This window comes from Phascolarctos cinereus, unplaced genomic scaffold, assembly GCF_003287225.1.
Source record: "Phascolarctos cinereus isolate Bilbo 61053 unplaced genomic scaffold, phaCin_HiC Scaffold_1;HRSCAF=81, whole genome shotgun sequence".
NCBI classification, from domain to species: domain Eukaryota; kingdom Metazoa; phylum Chordata; class Mammalia; order Diprotodontia; family Phascolarctidae; genus Phascolarctos; species Phascolarctos cinereus.
The window spans coordinates 192,503,178-192,525,564 of NW_027555514.1; the positions used below are offsets into that span (position 1 = coordinate 192,503,178).

The 22,387-nt window shown below is 40.4% G+C and overlaps 1 protein-coding gene across 6 annotated transcripts in view; it reads left to right on the forward strand.

Moving 5' to 3' along the window:
* Positions 1–22,387, forward strand: part of CRACR2A (calcium release activated channel regulator 2A) — a 228,984-nt gene that overhangs the window by 193,954 nt on the left and 12,643 nt on the right. For all 6 annotated transcript variants that reach the window (XM_078155925.1, XM_078155927.1, XM_021001581.2 and 3 more), the window contains 4 exons: positions 5,391–5,694; positions 8,943–9,075; positions 14,114–14,195; positions 14,401–14,515. In XM_078155925.1, coding sequence (XP_078012051.1) covers positions 5,391–5,694; positions 8,943–9,075; positions 14,114–14,195; positions 14,401–14,515 — 634 coding nt within the window. The remainder of the gene's footprint in view (positions 1–5,390; positions 5,695–8,942; positions 9,076–14,113; positions 14,196–14,400; positions 14,516–22,387) is intronic.

Here is a 22,387-nt window from a genome sequence, read left to right on the forward strand (position 1 = left end):
TAGTCCATGAGTTCTTAACTTTTTTTGTGTCATGGACCCCATTGGCAGTCTGGTGAAGCCTGTGGACCACTGCTCAGAATGCTGTTGTTCAGTCCTTTCAGTTGTGTCTGACTCTTGGTGATCCCATTTAGAGTTTTCTTGGAAAAGATATTGCAATAGTTTGCCATTTCCTTCTCCAGCTCGTTTTACAGATGAGGAAACTGAAGCAAATGGGCTTAAGTGACTTGGCCACGGTTGCATAGTTAGTACCCATCTGAGGCCAGATTTGAACTCACGAAGATGAGTCTTCTTGACTCTAGGCCTAATACTCTATCCACTGTGCCACCTAGCTGCCTTTCTCAGAATAACCCTTTTTAAGTGCATTAGAAAAACTAGTTAGGATTACAAAAGGAACCAATAATATTGAAATAGTTGTCAAACTATTTTTTTAGTTCACAGACTACATTATAATTCACTGATGAACATGAATCACTGATTAAATACAGCCCTATCTTTAATTCTTCAGATGAGCAAATTGTGTCCTAGGGAAACAAAGTGACTTGTCTAATATGATACAGGTAATTCAGGACTCAAAACTTATACCCCTTGACAACACATCTGATGGTCTTTCCACTACCACATCCCCAAAGTACCTTCTATTTCTCTACCAATAACTTGAGTGACCATAGTGCAAAAAGAGCAGAACCCTGAGACAGAAAATTGTAGGCTTAAGTCCTGCCTTGGACACATAATGAATGCATGACCCTTATTTGCAAATCACTTAATCTCTGGGGACCCCAAGCAATTCTCTTAAGACTAAAAGTTTCAGAGTAGTTGTTGGGATGACCTGGTGGAGGAGGTTTCTTCACTTCCAGCTCACAGGCGTGAAATAATACAATAACTCATTATGTTTCCCCAAAACTGTCTCCTCATTCTACCTTCCCAGTTATAGGGGGCAGCTCCATCCCCCCAGTCCCTCAGGCTTGGATTACTGACTCTCTCATCCCCCATATCCAAGCTGTTTCAAAGGCCTTTGCAACATCTCTCAAATAGGTCCCCTTCTCTTCTCTGACACTGCCAGCACTCTCTTGTAGGCTTATGTCCCCACAACTTGATTATTGTCACAGCCCGATGGTAGGTGTGCATACTTCAACCATCTTCCATTCAGCAGCTCAAGTGATTTTCTGAAAGCATATGTCTGATCATATTAATGAGGTCAAGGGGTTTAGGGGTGCTAGAACCCCAAAATCACAACACATAGGTCCTGCCCAAATGCATTCGACCCAAGCCTTCTTTCAGCCAGAGACAATGTTTATTAAAGATCCTCCATATTAGCCAGACTCTTAAAGAATCCGAGCACCTGTCAGCTATTGGCTAGATTGTAAAAATCTGAGCAGCAGCTAGAATTTAAGAATCTGACCACTTTAATGGAGACAAAATGGACCTTATATATAGAAAGACTGTGGGAGGGATCTAGGAGTGGCCAAGTAGTTTGGGGTAACTGGAGGGGTCTCAGGAAGATCTGGATGGGAGTGGCCAGTAAGCTGGGGTGAACAAGAAGACCTGGACCTGGACCATGGCCAAGGGAGAATGGCATCTAGATAAGATTAAGGATTAAGGGTAGAAGTGGGGGGGGCAGTGGGGGGGGTCATCTGGAGGTAATAGACAATGTAGGGCTAGGTAACAGAATTGGGAGATTGGGCACAATTGATAATGAAAGGACAGTTGATAGGATTATAGCCTCAGGTGAACACCAGAGATTTGGCCATGTGGGCAAGTCCAGGAATTTTCTCTTTTGGGGCCCAGATCCCATCCTCATCAATATTACCTCCTATTCATTAAACTCCAGTGGCTTCCTATTACTTATAGGATCAAATACAAAATTCTCTATCTGGCCTTCAATGCCCTTTATGACCTTGCCCCTTTCTACCTTTCCTGTCTTCTTACACAGCTCAACATTTTGATCCAGTAACACTGGCCTCCTGGCTGTTCCATGAACCAGACCCTCCATTTTGCTGCTCCAGGCATTTTCTCTGGCTGTCTTCCATACCATTCTCTACTCTACCTTTGACCTCCTTTGTTTCCTTTAAGTTCTAACAAAAGCCCAGCTTCTCTAGGCAACCTTTCCTAACTCCTGTTATTACCCTCCCTCTGGTAATTATTTCCTGTTTCTCCTGTATATAGCTTGCTTTGTATATATTTGTTTACATATTGTGTCCCCCCATTAGCTTGTTAGCTCCTTGAGGACAGAGCTGTCTTTTCCCTCTTTTTGCATCCCCAGTGCATAGTAGGTGCTTAATAAATGTTTATTGATTGATGGATTAATAATGGCTAGCTTTTATATAGCACCTGCTATATGCTGGGCACTATGCTAAGTGCTTTACAAATATTGTGTTAACACAGAGCAAAGCTTCTGATTATTCAGAGTACCAATTATTCAGAAACCTTTATTTTTCTCTTCTACCTCATATTCCTGTTACTGAACCATAGTGCCCCAGCCTGTTCCCTAAGGAAGCTCTGAAAGCCTGTGCTAGTATTAGTAAGGACTGTACTAGTATTAGGAGCAGTTAAGTGGGTGGAGCTCTGTACTTTGGAGTCAGGAATACCCAAGTTCATGTTTTTTTCTATGCCTCAGTTTCCTCATTTGTCAAATGGGGATAATAATTCCTACAGCATGTATTTGACAGGATTGTCATGAGGCCCAAATCAGAAAGCATTTTATAAACTTTAACACACTACATAAATTCAGTTATCTTTATCTTTTGATAAAAAGCCATTTTAAAATGACATTAATGGGTACCCCTAATCCATTTAGTATTCCTTTGTCTCACATTTATGAGATGTGTGACCTTGGACAAGTCACTTAACCTGTCTCAGCCTTCATATCCTCATCTGTTAAGTAAGGATAATAATAGCACTTACCTCCCAGGGCTGTTGTGAGGATTAAATTAAATATGATTTGTAAAGTACTTGGTACAATGCTTGGCATATAGTAGGTACTTAATAAGTGCTTCCTTCCTTCCTTCCTTCCTTCCTTCCTTCCTTCCTTCCTTCCTTCCTTCCTTCCTTCCTTCCTTCCTTCCTTCTTTTCATGTTATTTTAAATTACTTTCCAGGATGATTAGGTCAGTTCACAGCTCCACCAATGGTGCATCAGTGCTCACACCTTTCCACAGCATCTCCAGCATTGACTAGTCCCATCTTCGCCAATTTGCAAAGCATAAGATGAAATGTCAAGGTTGTTTTGATCTGCATTTCACTTATTTTCAGGTATCTGGAGCATTCTTTCATATGGTTGTTAATACTTTGCAATTCCATCCATTGAACATTTATCAACTGGGCATGAGTTTTTGTCTTACATATTTCTTATAATTGCCCACATATCGTAAAGATCAGACCTTTATTAGAGATCATTTCCCACTTGACAGCTTCTGTTCTTATCCTCATTACATTAATTTTGTTCTTACAAAAGTTTTTCAATTTCATATAATCAAAATTACCTACTTTATCTTTTGTAATTGCCTTTATCCCTTGTTTGTTAAAAATTCATCCTCTACCCATAAATATGGAAAGTACTTGATCTAGCTGCCTTCACATTGTTTTATGATATGACATCATTTTTTTTATTTAGTTCTTTTTTTTCCAATTTTTAAAAACATTTTTATTTAAAGCCTTGAGTTCCAAATTCCATCCTTCCCTCCCTCCTTCCCTTCCTCCATCCCTGAAACAGTAAGCAATCAGATCTAGGTTATACATGTGCAATTATATAAAACATTTCCATCTTAGTCATTTTGTACAAGAAGACTCGAATAAAAGGAAAAAATGAAAGTGAAAAATAGCATGCTTCAGTCTGTTTTCTTTTTTCTTTTTTTTTTTTTAAGTTTATTAGTGATAAATCACATAGGCCAGGTAACACCCATGAGGACAAGTGGGCATGAGAAAGGCTCAGCCTCTTGGGCATGAGATTCTCAGCCCAGTCTGTTTTCAATCAATATCAGTTCTTTCTCTGGAGGCAATAGGAGGCTTTATATGATATGACATTTTTAAGATTCAGGTCACATCCATTTTGAGTTTGTTGTAGTATATGGTATAAGATGTTGCTCTAAAACTAATTTATGCCAAGTTGCATGCCATCTTTTCTAGCAATTCTTGCCAAATAAGAAGGGTTTTTTTTTCCTCTAAGTAATTTATTTTTTAGGTTTATCTAACACTGAACTATTGAGTTCAGTTTTTTCTGATTCTTCCTCATCTAGTCAATTCCATTGAACTGCTTTTCTATTTTTTAATCAGTATGAAATATTTTTAATAATTACAATTCTATAATGTAGTTTGAAGTCTGGAAGTGCTTATTTCCTCATTTCATTCCTACTTTAAAAAAATATTTCCATTGGTTTTATGGATCTTTCATTCCTCCAAATGAATGTTGTTATTATTTTGTCTGTATCTGTAAAATATTCCCTTGGTGGTTTAATTGATATAACACTAAATCCATAACTAATTTTGGTGTATTGTCATTTTTATTATAATAGGATGGCCTATGTATGAGTACTGAATATCCCTTTAGTTAGTTAAGTTGTTTGTTTAATTCTTCAAGGGGCATTTTGTAATTATATCTCTACAGGTATTGATTGTGTTTAAATTGACTCCCAGATACTTTATGCATTTTGTAATTATTTTTAATCAGACTTCCCTTTTTATTATTCCCTACTGGATTTTGTTATTGCTATATAGAAATGCTGTTGATTTTTGTAGAATTGTTTTGTAACCTGCTACTCTACTGGAGCTATTTGTGATGGAAGTGCTTAGAACTAGAAGATCATTTACTAGGTAGCCCTAATGATTTATTTACCATATGAGGGAACTGAGGCCCAGAGAGGCTTATTTGCCCAAGGTCACTCAGCTAATAAATAGTGGCACCAGGATACTAACCCAATATACAGCCAGAATTGCTGGAATTATTTAGAAGATGGATTAGACCTGTTCTTCTTGGCCACAGGAAGCACAATTAGGATCAGTAATTTGAAGTTACAGAGTCAGATTTTGACTAAACATAAGAGAGAGAGAGAAAAAAAATCTTCCTAATAATTAGAACTATCTAAATATGGAATAGATAGCTTTTTATGTGGTAGTGAATTTCCCACTGTCAGGGCTATTGCAGAAGGGACATACTTTGATTAAGGATTCAGTTAGGTGCCCTCTGTGGTGTCTTCCAACTCTGATATTCTGTAAATCTATAATTCAGTGAATGTTATTCTCATCTTCTCTTTCCACCAGTATGTGAAGGGAGATAACTAAGCCCACCAATCTCACGTTTGCCAGGCCATCCCAAATTTCTTTGCACTAATGTATTTGTATGTGTGTGCTTTCCTTCCTTTCCTTTTCTCTCCCTCCTCCCCTACCCCATCCCTATAGCTATTCAATTGAGGAGGAAGATGTCTTCAGTATACCAAGAAGGAGAAGCTCCGTTAGCCTGAATGGGATCACAGATGGGGATCCTGGGGCCAGTGGGCCGGGTCTTCGGGCTCTCAGAAGGATTATCTCCATTGAGGAAGATCCCCTGCCTCAGCTTCTGGATAGGCAATCTGAGGGACAGCTGAGTAGATGTCTGGAAGAGGAGGAGAGCGCTGGGCGGCATAAAGAGGAGAATCAACAAACACCACCCTTGGAACCCATATCTCCTCGAGGGCAGCCAGTAGGAAAAGAAACAGGGATCCTTGTAAGGGGTTATTTCATATTGGCTTGTTTTAGTACATCACCATCTTCTACTTTTGTCCCATGGCAGCCATCCCATCGCAGAGGATGCAAAGGGCAACACAGGAACTCCACTGAGTGCATCCACGCATTCATCATCTGTGTGTGCCTCATAAAACATGGACCCTCTGGGTTCCCCATAGAGCTTCCTTACATCACATTCGAGTGATTATTCATAACAGTCCCAGAAAGGCAGTGTAATATAGTGGCTAGGGAGCTGGTCATAGAGTCAGGAAGACCTAGGCTTAAATCTACCTCTGAAACATACTGATTGTATGACCCTAGGTAAGTTGTTTAACCTCTAAATGGCCCAAGCAACTCTTTCTTAAGAGGTTTTAAGTTGTAGAACAACTGTTGATTTGGTTTGGTAGAGAGATTTTCTTACCTACTAGTTGTGTATACCAATAAAATCATAGTTCCAAATATACTTATGCTTTAAACTCACAAAGTGCTTTCATCAGAATAAGCCTTGAGTTAGTGCTATTTTGGCTCTGCCTCTCACAATCTCGCTACCTGTGTGACCCTGAATAAGTTATTTTGAGTCCCAGTTTACTCATCTCTAAAATGTGGTTGAACTAGGTGATCTCTTAGGACCCTCCTAGTACTAAGATGCTTTGAGAAATCTTCCTAAAGTTCTGAGGAATCTTTTTTTGGTCACTTGATGGGAACTTATGCCCCTATTTAGAACTTTAGGCCCCTGACACCTCCACTCTCCATTCTAAAGTGCTTTGAACATTTTTCCAGAGATCAGAAGATTTAGAGCTAAACAGGACTGTAGTCCAGCCTCCTTCATTTTATAGAGACACAAATAGGGCTTCAAAGAGGATCCCTGACAAGCCTAAGACCATATAGGTAGGCAGAGCTAGGATTTGAACCCAGGTCTTCTGAGGTCCAGTGTGCATTTTGAATGTTGTTACCATTTACAACAGAGCTATTGCTATCCTGAAATTTCTCTCCTGAAATTTCTCTGTGTGCTTATTTGCGTAAGATCTGGGTCATTTTCCCCTGGATTTCCATATAAAGTTATCACTCCTCATGTCACAACATGTTATATAGTCACAGAGTAAGGCATGTATTACATATACTTGGGGCAGGAGCTGTCTGAGAGACATGAAATTAGTCATTTTCCTTGTCTCAACCTCATTCCTCTTATCTGTAAAATGAAAGAGTTGGGCTAAATGATCTCCAAGTTCCCTTGTGCTCTAACCCTATAATCCCAAACCCTTGAGGACAGAGGAGAATTTGACTTGGTAGCAAATAGCCTGGAAGAATGATAAAGTGAATTATCGAGCTTTTTGTCTGAAAGGTGATAACAATGAGGAATGGAATGATGTTTGTGGCATGAAAGTTAGTCCTTGTGAATTTAGGTGAATTAAGAAAAAAGAAAAGGTGGGAGGACTGAGGGGCAGGGGCCCTGTCAAGGAAATGTTTTGTCTTTCATTTAAATTCCTGTAATTGACCTTGAATTCTTTCCTAAGTATTGGTTTCTCCCCAAAATGCTATAATGATTTTTTTCTACAACTCATTACTGTCACATTACAGATTTTTTTTTTTAATGAGAGGAGTTAATTCCACCAAATCCATTTTTAAGTAGATCCAAAAGAGGCTTCTCATTTATTCAGGAAGTATTATGTTTGAACTCAGAGGCAGAATTTCTGGGTGAGTAAGCAACTTCCTGGAGAGTATGTGTAGACTGCTAGAAAGAGCCCTGAACTAACATACTGTTTTTCTCCTGATCTAGTTCTGCCAATAATTCCCTGTGTGATACTTTAGTCACTTTGTTTTACTGTTCTGGGCCTCAGTTTCCCCACATGAAAGACAGAGGATAAAAGCTCTGTTCCACCCCCTTGTCCTTACTGAACCCAGTGGGATTAATTTGGGATTAGAGTGATTTACCTAACCTTTCCTATCCTGGCAGTTTACAAGGAAGATGGGGAAGTCCCTAAGCCTTTTTTTTTTTTTTTGGTTATGGGCCCCTTTGGCAATCTGGTGAAGACTGTAGATCCCTTGTCAGAAGAATGTTTTTAAATACCTAAAGTAAAATATATAATATTACAAAAAATGACATTAGTATTGAAATACAATTATCAAAAATTTTTTTTTCAGAAATAAGTTCATGGACTCCAGTTTAAAAAGCTCTGCTCTAAAGTAAAACTGGGTATAATGGAAGGGAGAAGATCTTTAGCAATCATAATAATTGTCCACATCTATAATGCTTTAAGATTTACAGAACATTTTCTTCATGACAACGCTGTGAAGTAGGTAGTAAAGAGTTATACACCCAATTTCATAGGTGAGGAAACTTAGACTGATAAAACCAACTTATATAAGGAGTAGTGATAATAATAACTAACCTTTATATGGTGCTTACTATGTGCCAGGCACTGGGCTAAGTGCTTTATAATTATCTCATTTGATCCTTACAACAACCCTGGTGCTATTATTATCCCCATTTTACAGATAAGCAAGCTGCAGCATAGAGAGATTAAGTGACTTGCCCAGGGTCATACAATTAGTAAATGTCTGAGGCCAGATTTGAACCTGACACTGTACCATTATTATATATTAACTGCTCTCTAATAAGTGCTATATATAAGTGCTTTATTGATGAGATAGGAATAGGGCTCCCTTGATCTCCACGTGTGCTTTCTTAGTCTCTAAGTAATATAGTTAAAGGCAGCTTTCCTTCCCTATCATCCAGCATCTACAATAGAAAAATTAGCTGTGATGACTGTTGCAGGATTGAAGAGTTTCCCTCTCTCCCTCTCTCCCACACTAGAGAGTGTTTTAATGTTCTAAGGCCAAAGATAACTCTGTCAGAGGTCAGAGCTTGCCACATGAGCTCCTCTTCTCTCCAGGCTCCATTTTATGTACTGTGATGCTGTGACTACTCAAACCAGTAATCCCGGGATGTGGAACTAGAAGGGACTGTTGGTCATTTAGTCAAATCCCCTTCACTTAGAGATAACAAAGCTGAGGGCCGGGGGAAGCTGTACGGTCAGAACTTGTCAAATCTGGCCTCAGACACTTACTAGCTATATGACCCAGGTAATAAGTAGCAGAGTCAGGATTCACAGTTCGGTCTCCTGACTCCAAATTCAGCCTTCATTCCCCTACGCTGATCTGCACAGGGAATATGGGGAGGCTTGACGAGATGACGGGTGGACCAGAGGGCTTTCGAAGCTGTGGACAGACCTATCTACCTCTTCCTAGGAGAAGAGCTCTTCCAACTCCCCAGATCGACTTTTCAAGATTGTATTTGTGGGCAATTCTAGCGTGGGGAAGACATCGTTTCTGAAGAGGTTTTGTGACGACCGATTTTCCCCGGGCACAGCAGCTACTGTTGGTGAGTTGCGTTCTGCTACTTGAAATTTCCTTCTTTTTTTTTTTAGAGGATATGTCTTCTCTCCCAGCTCAAATTTCCTTGATGAAATCTTCTTATTTATGTATTTATCGCACTCCTCCCCCTCCTAGTAGAATGCAAATTCCTTGAAGGCAAGAACTGTTTCCTTTTTGTCATTCCCTCCAGTGCCTAGAGTAGGACTGAAGGCGCATGGGACCCTAAGACACCTTTCAGCTGGATCTGGAGGCAGAAAGCCAGAAGGACAGAAGTAGGAAGTGGTTGGATTGGAGGTGCTGACTGCCTTGTCTTTTCAGCTTAGTAGCTTGATAGGTGGTACATAGTGGGTACAGGATTGGTAAGATGAGTTCCCCCATTAAATAACCAAGCATGGAATAATAGAGTCAAAAAATTTTAGACCTGGAAGGACCTTCTGGATCACATAGTCAAGTAGTCTCATTTTGTAGATGAGGAAACTAACACCAAGACAAATTAAATGATGTACCTAATTGCCCAGAGCCTAGAGTCCAGGTGATCTGAATCTCACTCCAGTTCCTTTCCATTGTGCCATCTTGCTTTATGTTAAACATGCAGCATATGGCCTCAAGCTACTTATCTCTTAGAGATAGCAGGACCAGCTCTAGACAAAGTTGAAACTGGCAAAGGTTCTTCATCTGAGCCCCTCCCTGGACATCAGAGGTTCCCAAGGTCCTCTGATTTCACTGTCCTCTGTGACCATGGATAAGTCACTTCTTCATTTGAAAAATAAAGGGGGGAAGACAGCTAGTGGTGCAGCGGATAGAGCACTGGCCCTGGAGTCAGGAGGACCTGAGTTCAAATCCAGCTTCAGACACTTAACACTTACTAGCTGTGTGACCTTGGGCAAGTCACTTAACCCCATTGCCGACCCAAAAGAAAAAAGAAAAAAAACTGCTTCAAAAAAAAAAGAAAAATAAAGGGATTGGGTTTGATAACTAACGTCCTCTCCACTTCTAAATCTACAACACTGAGGAGGCATTTGCAGTGCCTGATTTGGTGTAGTGGGAGGATCTGGGTTCAAATCCCAGCTCTGTCACTCACAACCTGTGTGATCTTGCTTGCCTGTACCAGAGACAGCGATTCCAACATCCACTCTCATACACCACTTCCAGTGTTTCTCATTGACCTTGCCTTCTTTCACTAATGTTAATCCCTCTGAAGTTTAGGCTTCCTTCTTGTTCTATCCTCATGGAGCTTGGAAAACAGCCAGTCCTCATTCTCTACTTAAGAATCCTCCCTGATCCATTCTTTTCCCCATTCGTCTTCAGGAACTAGCTCTCTCAGTTGGTTCACTCCATGCCCACTACTGTCTTAGTCACTATCCTGAGAGTTGTCTGTAAGTGTGGTTCAGAAAGAGCTCTTGAATTGGAGTCAGAAGACTTTGGTTCAACTGTAGACTCTGTCACTTATTATACCTTTGTGACCTTGAGTACATAATTTATCCTGGCCGGGCCTCTCTCTCCTCATCTATAAAATGATGGCATTGAACGTGGTGGATTTGATCCAGTCCCTATTATTTTTCAGTAATGGCAGAGAATCACCCAGGGCAAACCAGGCTTGAAGTAGCTATTTTCTCTCTGTCTTTTAAATAATGACAGTTCCCATTTATGTGGAATTTTAAGGTTTATAAAGTACTTTCCTTATAACAACCCTCTGTGAGGTAGGTGAGACAAATATCATTATCACCCTTTTCAAGATGAAGAAACTAAGGCTTAGAGTGATTTGCCTATCATCAGTGATTCACCTGTTGTGAACTATGGCTCACAAGTGTGAGCTCATGTTCATAAGATCTTGCTGGGACTCACACCCAGGTCTCAACTCTGGACTTAGGACTTTTTCCATGTCCACTATTCTTCACAACAAAATGCTGAAGGCTTCCCTTTATTTAAATTGTACCTTGAGGTCCACCTTTGCAAGGCTTTCCTGAACGAAACCCACCATTCCATTCAACTTCCCCTCCATGATTTCTACCATTGTGGTAGTTGAATAGCATCAAAATTCTACCACCGGATTGTTTAGTCAAACCCTCTCTGGTCCCATATTAATCAGTCTGCCTTCCTTCATCAGATAGTGAGTTCCTTCGAGAGCTCTCAACACTCTGCTCCAGCTACCCCTTAGGCACTCAATCCAGGCTTATGTGATTGATTGATGGATGGATTGACTGGCCGTTTGAGAGTGTAACAAGAAGAAACCCATTGGATTTTCACTACAGAGTCTTCCAGAGCACCTGCATTGCAGAATGTATTTCTTTTGCTTTGTTTAGACCGTACATGTCTCTTTGAGCTGATTTTCCTCGACCGGTGAGGTGAAGCAGATGTGAATACAGAGGAGTGATGTCATCAGCTAGCACCCGACCGGCCTTCTCCCGCTTAGGACCTCTCTCTCTTCCACCACACCCACACACACTCACTCACTCACTCACTCAAAAGCAGGAGGCATCTATGCTCTAAGGGGCTTAGAACTTGTGGTCCAGTTTCCTAGATAAAGAAGTCTCAGAACAAAACAGCTATGGAATAATGTGCAATGAACAAATCCCCATGTGCCACTGACTCATAGTGTGATCTTGGCTAAGTCTTGGGCCAGATTATCTTCCACTTCAACTGTTCTGGGATTCTCTCTGCTTGTTGCTCCCCTTTATTCAGCACTAGTTCTTGGTTACAGCCCTGCACACAGGCTGCCTTTACTCCGGGCAGAGAGAAGAGAGGGCCCATCCTTTCCTCCTACAAGAGATACAACTTTCTCAGATTCCTAGACTTTGGCAAATAAAAAATTAAACTAACTATGAATTCATTTCCCAATCCATTTCAAACTGCTTTGACAATAAGCAGTTAGCCCTGAGATTTCCCAAGTAAAAAAGAAAAATAAAGGCCAGAGCTCAGTGAATTCTTCCAGTCTCTAGCCACAGCATGCTAAAATAACATTTGTCTAGACTACAGCCTCCTATACAACATGTTCTCTGGCCCTCACAACAGCTGTGTGAGTTATAATAACAGTACAACTATTATTATCTCCATCTTACAGATGAAAAATAGACTCAGAAGTCAAAAGTGATTTGCCTAAGGTCACAAGAACTGGGAAGAGCTGGGTCTAGGCCTCAGGTCTCCCAAGTCCAAATCTAGTATGCCTTCTATTTTAACACCATGTTGGTTTTCCTCATCCTCAGTTTCCTTATTTTAAAAAGGGGTTGCTTGATATCTAACTTGTCAAAGGGAAGTTTTGGTGACCATATGGGATGATGAATGTGAAAACCCTTTGAAAGTATAATTGTAAATGATTGGACTCTTCCTCCCCAATCTAAACATCAGATTCCTTTGTCTTTCCCCCCACCTCACTGCCCAGCTGCACTTCACCCTTGACCTAGAAGCAATATTTGATGGCATTTTTTGTCATCTGTATTGTTCTTGGTCCATTATTTTCTGTCTGCTTTCTTTCCATCTGTGTTGCCAGAGCTGCCCTATTCTATCCTAAGTCATCAGGCTAAGAAGCTTAACAGCTATGTAATTCTGTGAGAGTGGGAAGATTCAGGAGATAGATCTGGCCGACTTTTAGATCTGGTTCCTTTAAAACAAAGTTTCAATCTTTCAACATTTCCATATGACCCTGAGGAGTCACATGAGAAAGACTTAGGGGAGAGGAATTTATTGATCAAAGAACACATTTATTCATTGATTGGAAACATTCATTAAACATGTGCTGTAACAATGGCTTGTATTCATGTAGTGCAGCTACGTGACACAATAGACAGAGCCCTGGACCTGGACTCAGGAGAAGAAATTCAAATCCAGTCTCAAACACTTACTAGCTATGTGGCCCCATTTAACCTATCTGCCTCAGTTTCCTCACCTGTAAAATGGAGAAAATAATGGCACCTGCCTCTTAGGGTTGTTATAAGGGTAACATGGGATAAAATTTAAAAAGTACTTTGCAAATCTGAAAGCGCTATAGAAATGCTATTTTTATTATAAATGTTATTATTTATAAGTTTGCAAAGCACTTTCCATCTATTTGTCATCTTGCTGGGTCCGTGCAACAACCCTATGAAATAGGTGGCACAAGTATTATAGTCTCCACTTTAAAGACAAGGAAATTGATACTCAGAGCATTTAAATAACTGCCCCAGAACCATACAATAAGTGGCAAAGTCAACAGGAACCCAAAGCCCAGGGCACTTTCCCCAGGGTGGCAGTGAACTCTGTGAGACACTGTGAAGTTAGCCAAGTTGGACAGAACATTGTTTCTACTCTAAAGATGTTTGCGTGCTAAGGGTTCTCCTGACCAACACAGTTAACCACCCCTTAACATACCATATTCCAAGTTTGGTCTGTCATCCAGTGCTAACTTTAGTAACCTTATTCTCATGGAAGGAGTTCACTCCTATAATGTCATTTAATATCTCTTCATGTTTTTCTGGAACCAATTATCATTGGTTAATATAATTAAGAGGGCTAAGCCACTAGGAGAAAATTCCTTTTCTCTGAAAGATTCTGGTGTTGACCCTTACTAAGGCATATCCCAAGACATATGCTCTCTAGACAGCCCCTATAATGATGACATGGCATGGATGGCCAGGGGTGGGAAGAGCATTGTGGGTGGGTAACCAACCTATCTGTAGGCAAAAATATGGAATTTGACTTTGATTCCTTCTAATTCCCTCATACTCTCCCATGTATTGGTTAGTAGAGTTTATGGTATGGCCTCTTCCAGGGATGCTTGCATTTCAAGAGAAGATTCCTAAAAAGCCTTTAAGAAGGAAGTTAGTGTTCTCTAAGTTTCTTCCTTCCATGAAGGAGGGAGTAAATACAGATTGGGCATGCTACTTCAGAAAATAACCCCAGCCGCTTCATCTCTTTCAGCCTCAGCTTCCTCATCTGTAAGATGGGAGTAGTAGGTAATTTCTAAAGTTCTTTTTAGCTCTAAATTTCTGTGATTCTACAATGTAAGATGCAACCCATGTCCTATGAACAGGCCCAGGCCAACCCTAACAGGCCTTGTTTTCACTTTGCAGGGCTAGATTACCAAGTAAAGACATTGAAAGTGGACAAATCCCAGGTGGCCTTGCAGTTGTGGGACACAGCTGGGCAGGAGAGGTGAGGAAATGCCCTTTGCTTCCACACTGACATCCTACTTTTCTGGTCTCAACTTAACCCTCTTCCATGTTCTCCTTTACTTCCTACTCCATGTTGAGTAGTCCTCCTAGAATCTAGCTGAAGATCTGGGTTCTTCCACTTCTTTGGGGGATTGGGGGTGGAGTGTTACATTTCTGACAGAGCTGGGGGGATCCATTATTGACAGGTATCGCTGCATCACCCAGCAGTTCTTCCGCAAGGCAGATGGTGTCATCGTGATGTACGACATCACAGCCAAGCAGACGTTCATGTCCATCCGCCAGTGGCTGACAAGTGTTGAGGTGAGCTGATACCATTACTTGAGCTCCTAGCAAATCAGCAAATGTTAGTCATGGTTCATGGCTGTTTTCTGCTCTTTTGTCTTCAACCCCTACCTTCCTGCCCTAAACCATTCTAGAATGGTCTTCCTTTCTGGCAATTAATATCATTATTATTATATAAATAAAATAAATATAAAATAAATAAAATCGTAAAAAAGAGGGTTCCACTTTTTGCAACCTGGCTCAAAACTTGCCTATTTCCACAAACCTTCTCTGGTTATCCCTCATCATCTCTACCTTCTTCTTTTCTCTGCATCCCCTCATCCCCTACTGTAATTAATTTATACTCTACATTATTACATTAGTATACTCTATACATTAGCAGAGGTATATGTATGGTGTGCTGGAAATAGCAGTAGCTTTAGAGTTAAAAGACCTGGATTTGAGTCTTGGTCCCTTTAACAAGCTGTGTGATCTAGGCAAATTATTTTATTTCTCTGGGCCCTGGTTTCCTTATCCATAAAATATCGCTAATATCTATATTACCTGTTTCTTGAGGTTATTAGGAGGATTAAGAAAATGAAGACAATAGAATTTTGAGTCCATAAAGCATTATATTACTATCACTGATTACCACCCTTTTTATGATGTCATCATGTAGCAGGTGAAGATGGATCACAGCATAGGCTTCCCAGGATTTCCAGGTGATTAAAGTCTTTGGATAAGGTCCACGAGAGACCAATGTCGAACTGAATTCCTTGGTAGCTGTAATGAGATTTGATTATAATGAGACTTGAACTATGATAGGAACTTGATTTTGTTTATGTAAGTTCATATGTTCATTTGTTGGGCAGCTAGGTGGTGCAGTAAACAGAGCACTAGGCCTGAAGTCAGGAAGTCCTGAGTTCAAATCTGGCCTCAGACACTTATCAGTGGTGTGACCTTGGGCAGGTCACTTAACCATGTTTGCCTCAGTTTCCTCATCTGTAAAATGAGCTAGAGAAGAAAATGTCAAACCACTCCAGTACCTTTGCTGAAAAAAACCCAAATGGGGTCATGGAGAGCCCGGTACAACTGAAACGACTGAACAACACCAAAATGTTCATTTGTAACAGTTGTTGCACACATAGTGTGTACCTGGCACTATACTAGGCTCTGAGGAATTTAAAAATTCTATATAGTGCCTGCTGATCCAAGGATCAAGATTGAGTACATGCCTATATAACTTTGGGCAAGTCGCTTCACATTTAGGACCTCAGTTCTCCACCGAGCTATAACAGTCTTTGGTTCTTAGATTTCTTTTCCTTCATATATTCTCTGTCATTTCAACTTTTTAAAAAAACTTATCAAGACCAAGGACAGTGTAGACAAGTCAAAAGATGGAAACATTATTGTTACTTCTGTTAAGTTGGGGGTTGGACCAGATGGCACAAGGTCCCTCTTGCTTTAAGAGATATGATTCTTTTCACTGCTTAAGAGGTAATGTGTGTGAATAAAAGGACAACAAACAGAGAAAAGGTTTTTTAAAAGATGTATGAAGATGTTTATGACAAATTTCTTTTTCACCACCAAGGTCAGTGGGGCCATCCCACTTGAACTCTAATGATATAGTCCCACATATGTCTATAGAAGACATAGAAATGGAATTAAAGAGGTCAATGAGGGGAAATCAGCTGGATTAGATCAGTTGTACATAGAGGAGTTGAACATTGGAGATGACAAGATTTTGAGGGCTTTGAGAGACGGGCTCACAGAGTCCAGGGCACTTTCCACTAAGCTATGCTAAACCTTAATGGACATTATAAAAGACACAAAATTAAATAGAACAACATTTCTGCTCTGAAGGGCATATGAAAGAAGAGACATCAAATCCATGGAAAAAAATCTTGGATTGTATCAATATTGAAAAAAAAGACTGAAAGAATATTACCAATCTATATGCCTACTTTCCCTACTTTCCCAACTGCATATACTTTTTGTGATAATCTTATAAACAATGATCAAGAGCTTCCTTAGTAAAAGTATCAGTAGGAAACAGTCAAGCTCTTCTAAGTGATATTCTACAATGGACAATATCTTTACTACCAACAAGTGACTGAAAGATGTAGAGAATACAAGATCTCACTCTTATTTTTGTTGATTATTTTTAAAAATTAATTAGATTCAGTGAAGCAAAATATAGCCTTAAAGGCTTTCTTCCAACAAAATGTCTCCATGCATGCATTAAAATCATTCAAAATTACATGAAATAGGAAAAATAGAAGTGGCCTTGTTAAGCAATCCACCATTCATTAATATTTTTAAAAATCATAAAACAGGGAGATGTATGGTTGCCAAAGATATTTTCTGTGATCACTAAGGAAATCTAGTGCCTATTGAATAAGACTGGATGGGGAGGTCCCCCAGATGCTCCTGTTTGCACATGACATTGTATGATCTGAATCAGGCCCTAGAATATTGCAGAGAAGGAAGAACATGAGCATTTATTAAGCACCTACTTTGTACAAGGCACTGTCCAAAGCACTTTACCAGTATTATCTCATTTGATCCTCACGACAATCCTAGGAGGATAGGTAGAGAGATTCTTGAAAAGATTTGTAACCACTCCAAAGAGTTTGGAAACCTCCAGGAAGCTCCACATGGATGGAGAATGTCTGCTGTACAGATTATCACATGCAGCTAGATGGACAACCCATAGACCTTTCCATCATGAAGACAGAGAGAGAAAAAGATATAGATATAGGTTGTTCATGAGTGAGTTCATGCACTTGTTTATAAGTAAGTGTGTGTGTGTGTGTGTCTGTCTGTCTGGATGGATACAAATATTTATAAATGGATAAGTTAGGCCTAGAATGAAACAGGAAAAGAGGGCTGGCTAGATTGTCTTTGGGAATTTGTGGAGCTCTTTTAATGATTCCAAGCTTCTCCAGGTGACAAAAGCCCATCTTTTTAATGCTATTATTCTAACAACGTTGCTGTGTGACTGTGAGTCATGGAACACTCACAGTCTCTGAAGAATCAAAAATGAGTATCTCTCAGAGGGCAGTGGAGAAATTGGAAAGTAAGCAGACTACAACACATTAAAAAAAAGAACTTAAGAAGTGGAGTAGAGAATATCATCAGAAAAGTGTATGGCAAAGAGAAGTGCTAGTCACATGGTAAGAGTAAGAAATAACTGAAGAATAGAAAGGAAGGAAGGGCAGGAGGGAGGCAGGGAGGAAAAGGCCTACTATGTGCCAGGCATTATGCTATTAAGCATGTTACAAACATCTTTTTTTGATCCTCACAACAACCCTAAAAAGTAAATGAGGAAAATGAGGCACTTAGAAGATAAGTGACTTAACCAGGGTCACATAGCTAGAACATATCTGAGGTTAGATTCAAACTAACGTCTTCATGACTCTAGGAAGTGTGTAATTCACAATGGTACAACATGTATATTCTATCACACATAGGGTCTGTGCTCAATCGGTTTTGTTGACTGACCATAGTTTTCCCCCTCATTCCTCAGTCACATCCAACTCTTTGTGACCTCCGTGGACAATAACATGTCAGGTCCTTCTGTCTTCCACTATCTCTCAAAGTCTGCCCAACTTCATGTTCATTGTTTCCATGACACTATCTATCCATCTCATTGTCTGCCATACTCTTTTCTTCAGTCTTCGATGTTCAATTTTCTTCAATCTTTCCCAACATTAGAGTATTTTCCAACACTTCCTGTCTTCTCATTATGTGGCCAATGTATTGAAGCTTCATCTTCAAAATCTGACCTTCCAGTGAATAGTCTGGATTAATTTTTTTTTAGCTATTGACTGATATAATCTCTTTGATATCTAGCAGACTCTCAAAAATCTTCTCCAGCACCATAATTCAAAAGCATCAGTTCTGTAGCACTCAGCTTTCCTTATAGTCTAACTCTCACAGCCATACATTGCTATTGGGAAAGCCATAGCTTTGACTATACAGACCTTTGTCAGCAAGGTGCTGTCTCTACTTTTTTAGTATGCTGTCCAAATTTGCCATAGATTTCCTTCCAAGGAGCAAGCATCTAATTTCATGGCTGTAGTTGCCATCTGCAATGCCAAGAATAAAAAATTTGACACTCTTTTCATTTCTTCTCCCTCTTTTTGCCAGGAAGTGATGGGACCAGTTGCCATGATCTCCCTATGCTCTCAGAAAAATTGTAACTAAAAGAGATACTAATTTCTGGTACTTCTTACCAAACTCTTTATGACTTAAGATATTATTTCTCAAAATTGGTGTGGCATCTATGATGAATCATGTGTGAAATACAACAGCCTCTTAAGAACTGAAATTTGAAAAGGCAACAGAGAAGATACATGTTAGGTATAAATAGGACACAGTGGACTAACAATGAAAAATTGTGTGCAGAAAGTGGCATAACCTAAAAGATATCATCAAAGAAATGGGCCAGTCCTATAGTGAGAGCAAAGGATAAGAGACACTCAGCTTTTGTCTTCCATTGACAAGCACTTCATGTTAACTAGCCTAGAAGGTGAAAAGAACACTGGTCTTCAAGTCAGAAGGAGTGGGTTCAAATCCTAGTGGTTCTACTTACCAGTATGACCTTGAGCAAATCATTTAACTTCTCTGAGCCTCATTTTTCCCAACTAGAAAATGGAGGCTATAATAGTTACCTGTCTCACCCAGCAAACCTTAAAGTGCTTTATGGATGATGGGTAGTTAGGATTAGACATGGTGTTTGTATTCAGAATAAATATAAATCTTTCCTCCACTAAAGCCCTAGTCAGATGCCTCATCACAACATCCAGATAACTATCAGTTCTCAAAGCCCAAGTATGCCCACTGGGCTCTAACAGGTCCTACAAAATTGGAAAGTCTTGAACAATGGACCAGGAGGCTGATTATCCATCTGTCATCCAGCCCAATTTTCTGTTTTCTCTTTCTCTTCCCAATACCTAGCACAGTATTTTGTATGTGGTAGTGACTTATTAAATGCTTGTTGAGTTAAATGGAGTTGAATCATCAGAAGGCTGACCACTGAGTAATGCACCTAGGGGTCTGGAATCTGTGTGAGGGGAAGGAGCCCCCGCCCCCATGAAATCACAGCTCCTCCATTCAAGCCTCGTGAAGAAAGCAGGAGCTATGTCGTGTAAAGGGAGGCATGTTAAAGGTATGGAACACTGGCATCATTGAGACACTTGCTTTCAAGGCTCCTGAAAAGCTAGTCAGTCTGCCTTGGCAACCAGCAATCAGAGATGTCAGCTGATGTATTAAAACCTGACACCTAATTTGACAGAGGGGGGTACTGACAAGCAGTTCTTTGTTTTTGTGCTCTACCATATTTTTCCAAAGAGTTCTAAGTCACTTGAATTGGCAAAGGGAAGACAGAGGGGGAGATCTAATAACAGCCTTCAAGTATTTGAAGAGTTATTATTAAGAGAATGGTGACCAGCTGTTCTTTATTTCTCTCCTCCCCCGAGAGGCAGAACAAGAAGGAATGGGCTGAAATTGCCGCAGGTTATACAGAAGAACACGTTTTCTGCTGTTAAGAGGACTGGAGCAGGTGTCTGGGAGTGACTCCCGGGAGGCTTCAAGGATAAGCTGCCCCCCTGCCCCAGCTCTACCCCTAACTAGCTATGTGACATGGGGGAACTCACCTCTTTAGGTAATTCTTTGGTGAAGGAGATCCTAATGTTAAGGCTGTCGTAAGTACAGTCTTCTTTGGCTGTAAAAGGGTGGGTGAGTTTCTTATTATGAAATGGGATTTTTTTCTTACATTGAACAAAGATCTGCCTCACTGTAACTTCCTCACCCTTCCATATAGTAATCTCTTATAGTCCAAAAATTCGTGTAACCCTTGTCTAAAGCCACAACGTAGCCCATATTCAATGTTGTCTCTTTTTCCTTGATGAAGAGGTCTCAGGAAAGAAGAACAGGATTCCACTGAAAGTCCTGGATGTGCTGTTTACTACCTGAGTAGGCTTGGACAAGTCACTTCCCATCTCTGTGCCTCCATTTCCTTTCCTGTAAAATGAGGAGGGGTTGGACTAGATGCTCTCTAGGACTCCTTCCAGCTCCATATCTTGGTTCCTATCACCGTACTTGTTTATCTTACCCATCTTCTTACTACCCAGTAGATTCTGGAATCCCTTAGGAATGAAATTAGAAAATTCCCTACAAAAGTAGTCTAAACTTTTGGCTAGACTACTTGCTGTTGAGTCTGCTTGGTTACATACATTTTTAGTGCATTTCTCATAACTCAAAGCACCTAGAAATCTCTCTGGCCTCTTTCTCCCTTGGAACCTTCCGTGCCCACTGGAGTCAAACAGATTGACCCAACCTAAAAACATTTGGTACCTATGCCAGGGAGCTTTGTAAATGCTCTTCATCCCCCGTGTAAAGCTGAGGATGATGGGGCAAAAGGGACCTCAGAGATCATCTGGTTTAACCTATTCATTTTACATATGAGAAAACAGAGGCTCAGAGAGGTAGTAACTTGCCCCAGACCACACAGCAAGCTCATGGCAGTGCCAAGATCAGAAACTTAATCTCTGTGCTCTCTCTGTTCCACTTTATGGCCACTCCCTGTGTCCAAGAGGCCCCTGTTGGAGACTGCGTTTGGTGATACCAAGGTTCCTGGCCTAGCTAGCTACATCACCACCCCGGCATGGGAGCAAGCCAGTTCTTCTCCTCTCAGATCGCATGCGCAGGGCTGCTTTCCTCACCACTCCTCAGTTGCTAGCTAATTTACATTGCACAGTCTTTGTGAGTGGTGGCACCTTACAGCACAGAACAAAAAATAGCACAGTTGGAGGTTTGGTTTTGTTTTTTTCCATGTTCCAAGTTGAGCTTGAAGTGCTGGCAGTTTAGAATGAACTACACAAATAAATCTTGTTTTGACTCATAGTCCAGGGGCTGGATAAATATGGAAACCCCCAAGATGTAATTTTGCAGTCATTTTTCCTGAGCATAACAGCGCATTTTATTATGCAGAGAAATTTTTTTGTTCTTGCTCCAGAGAAACACCGGCACTATCCAGGCTAAATGTTTTTTCATGCCTTTCACCAAATATATATTGAAACACACACACACACACACACACACACACACATATTCACACCACCTCTCCCAAATATAACAACTCCATGTTCTATATGAAAAAGCAGGCTGCCTTTCTGAGTTACAGTTTGTCATCTTTAAAATCAGAAAGAGGTAGGGTTGTGAATTCCAGAGTCTTGTCTTCCACATTTTTAAAATTCAGAGAAGACTACAAAAATTATCATAAGGTTGGAAAACCTTCCATAACCTTATGATCTCAAAGCCAGGAGGAACCTCAGTGATCACCTGCTTCAGCCCCCTTATTTTATTAAAGAGGAAGCTGAGACCCAATGAGAAGGAACTTGCCCAAGATCTCATGGCTAGTTATCAGAAGAGCCTGGATTAGTATCCAGGTTTGCTAAAGAGAATCTGTACGACTGTTTAAAAAGGGAGATGTTTGTTGTTGTTGTTGTTGTTGATCTTTCATTCTAGAAGAGGGCCAAGGACACCACAAGGGTGATGTCTTGACTTGTGAGTGAATTGGATTTAAGTGAAGCAGAGCTGTGCAAACTCATCTGCCTCACTCTCTCCTCCAGAGTCATCAGAATACAGTGGCCAGACAACAGTCAAGACAACTGATGATGGCCCAGGAGGCACTGGGTGACCTAGGCCTTTCTAAATTAAGGTTTTTCCTAGGTCTTGGTCTGTCTGAGGGTACACCCGTTCAGTGACTAAGGGCTAGGTAAGAATTGAGACAAAAGGTGGCCCAATTTACCATCAAAAAATTATCAGTCTGAGAGAGGAAGGCCTTTAGAGTTTCTGGTCAGAACAGAAAACAGTTGCTATTTACACTCATTCTAAGCCGTGAAA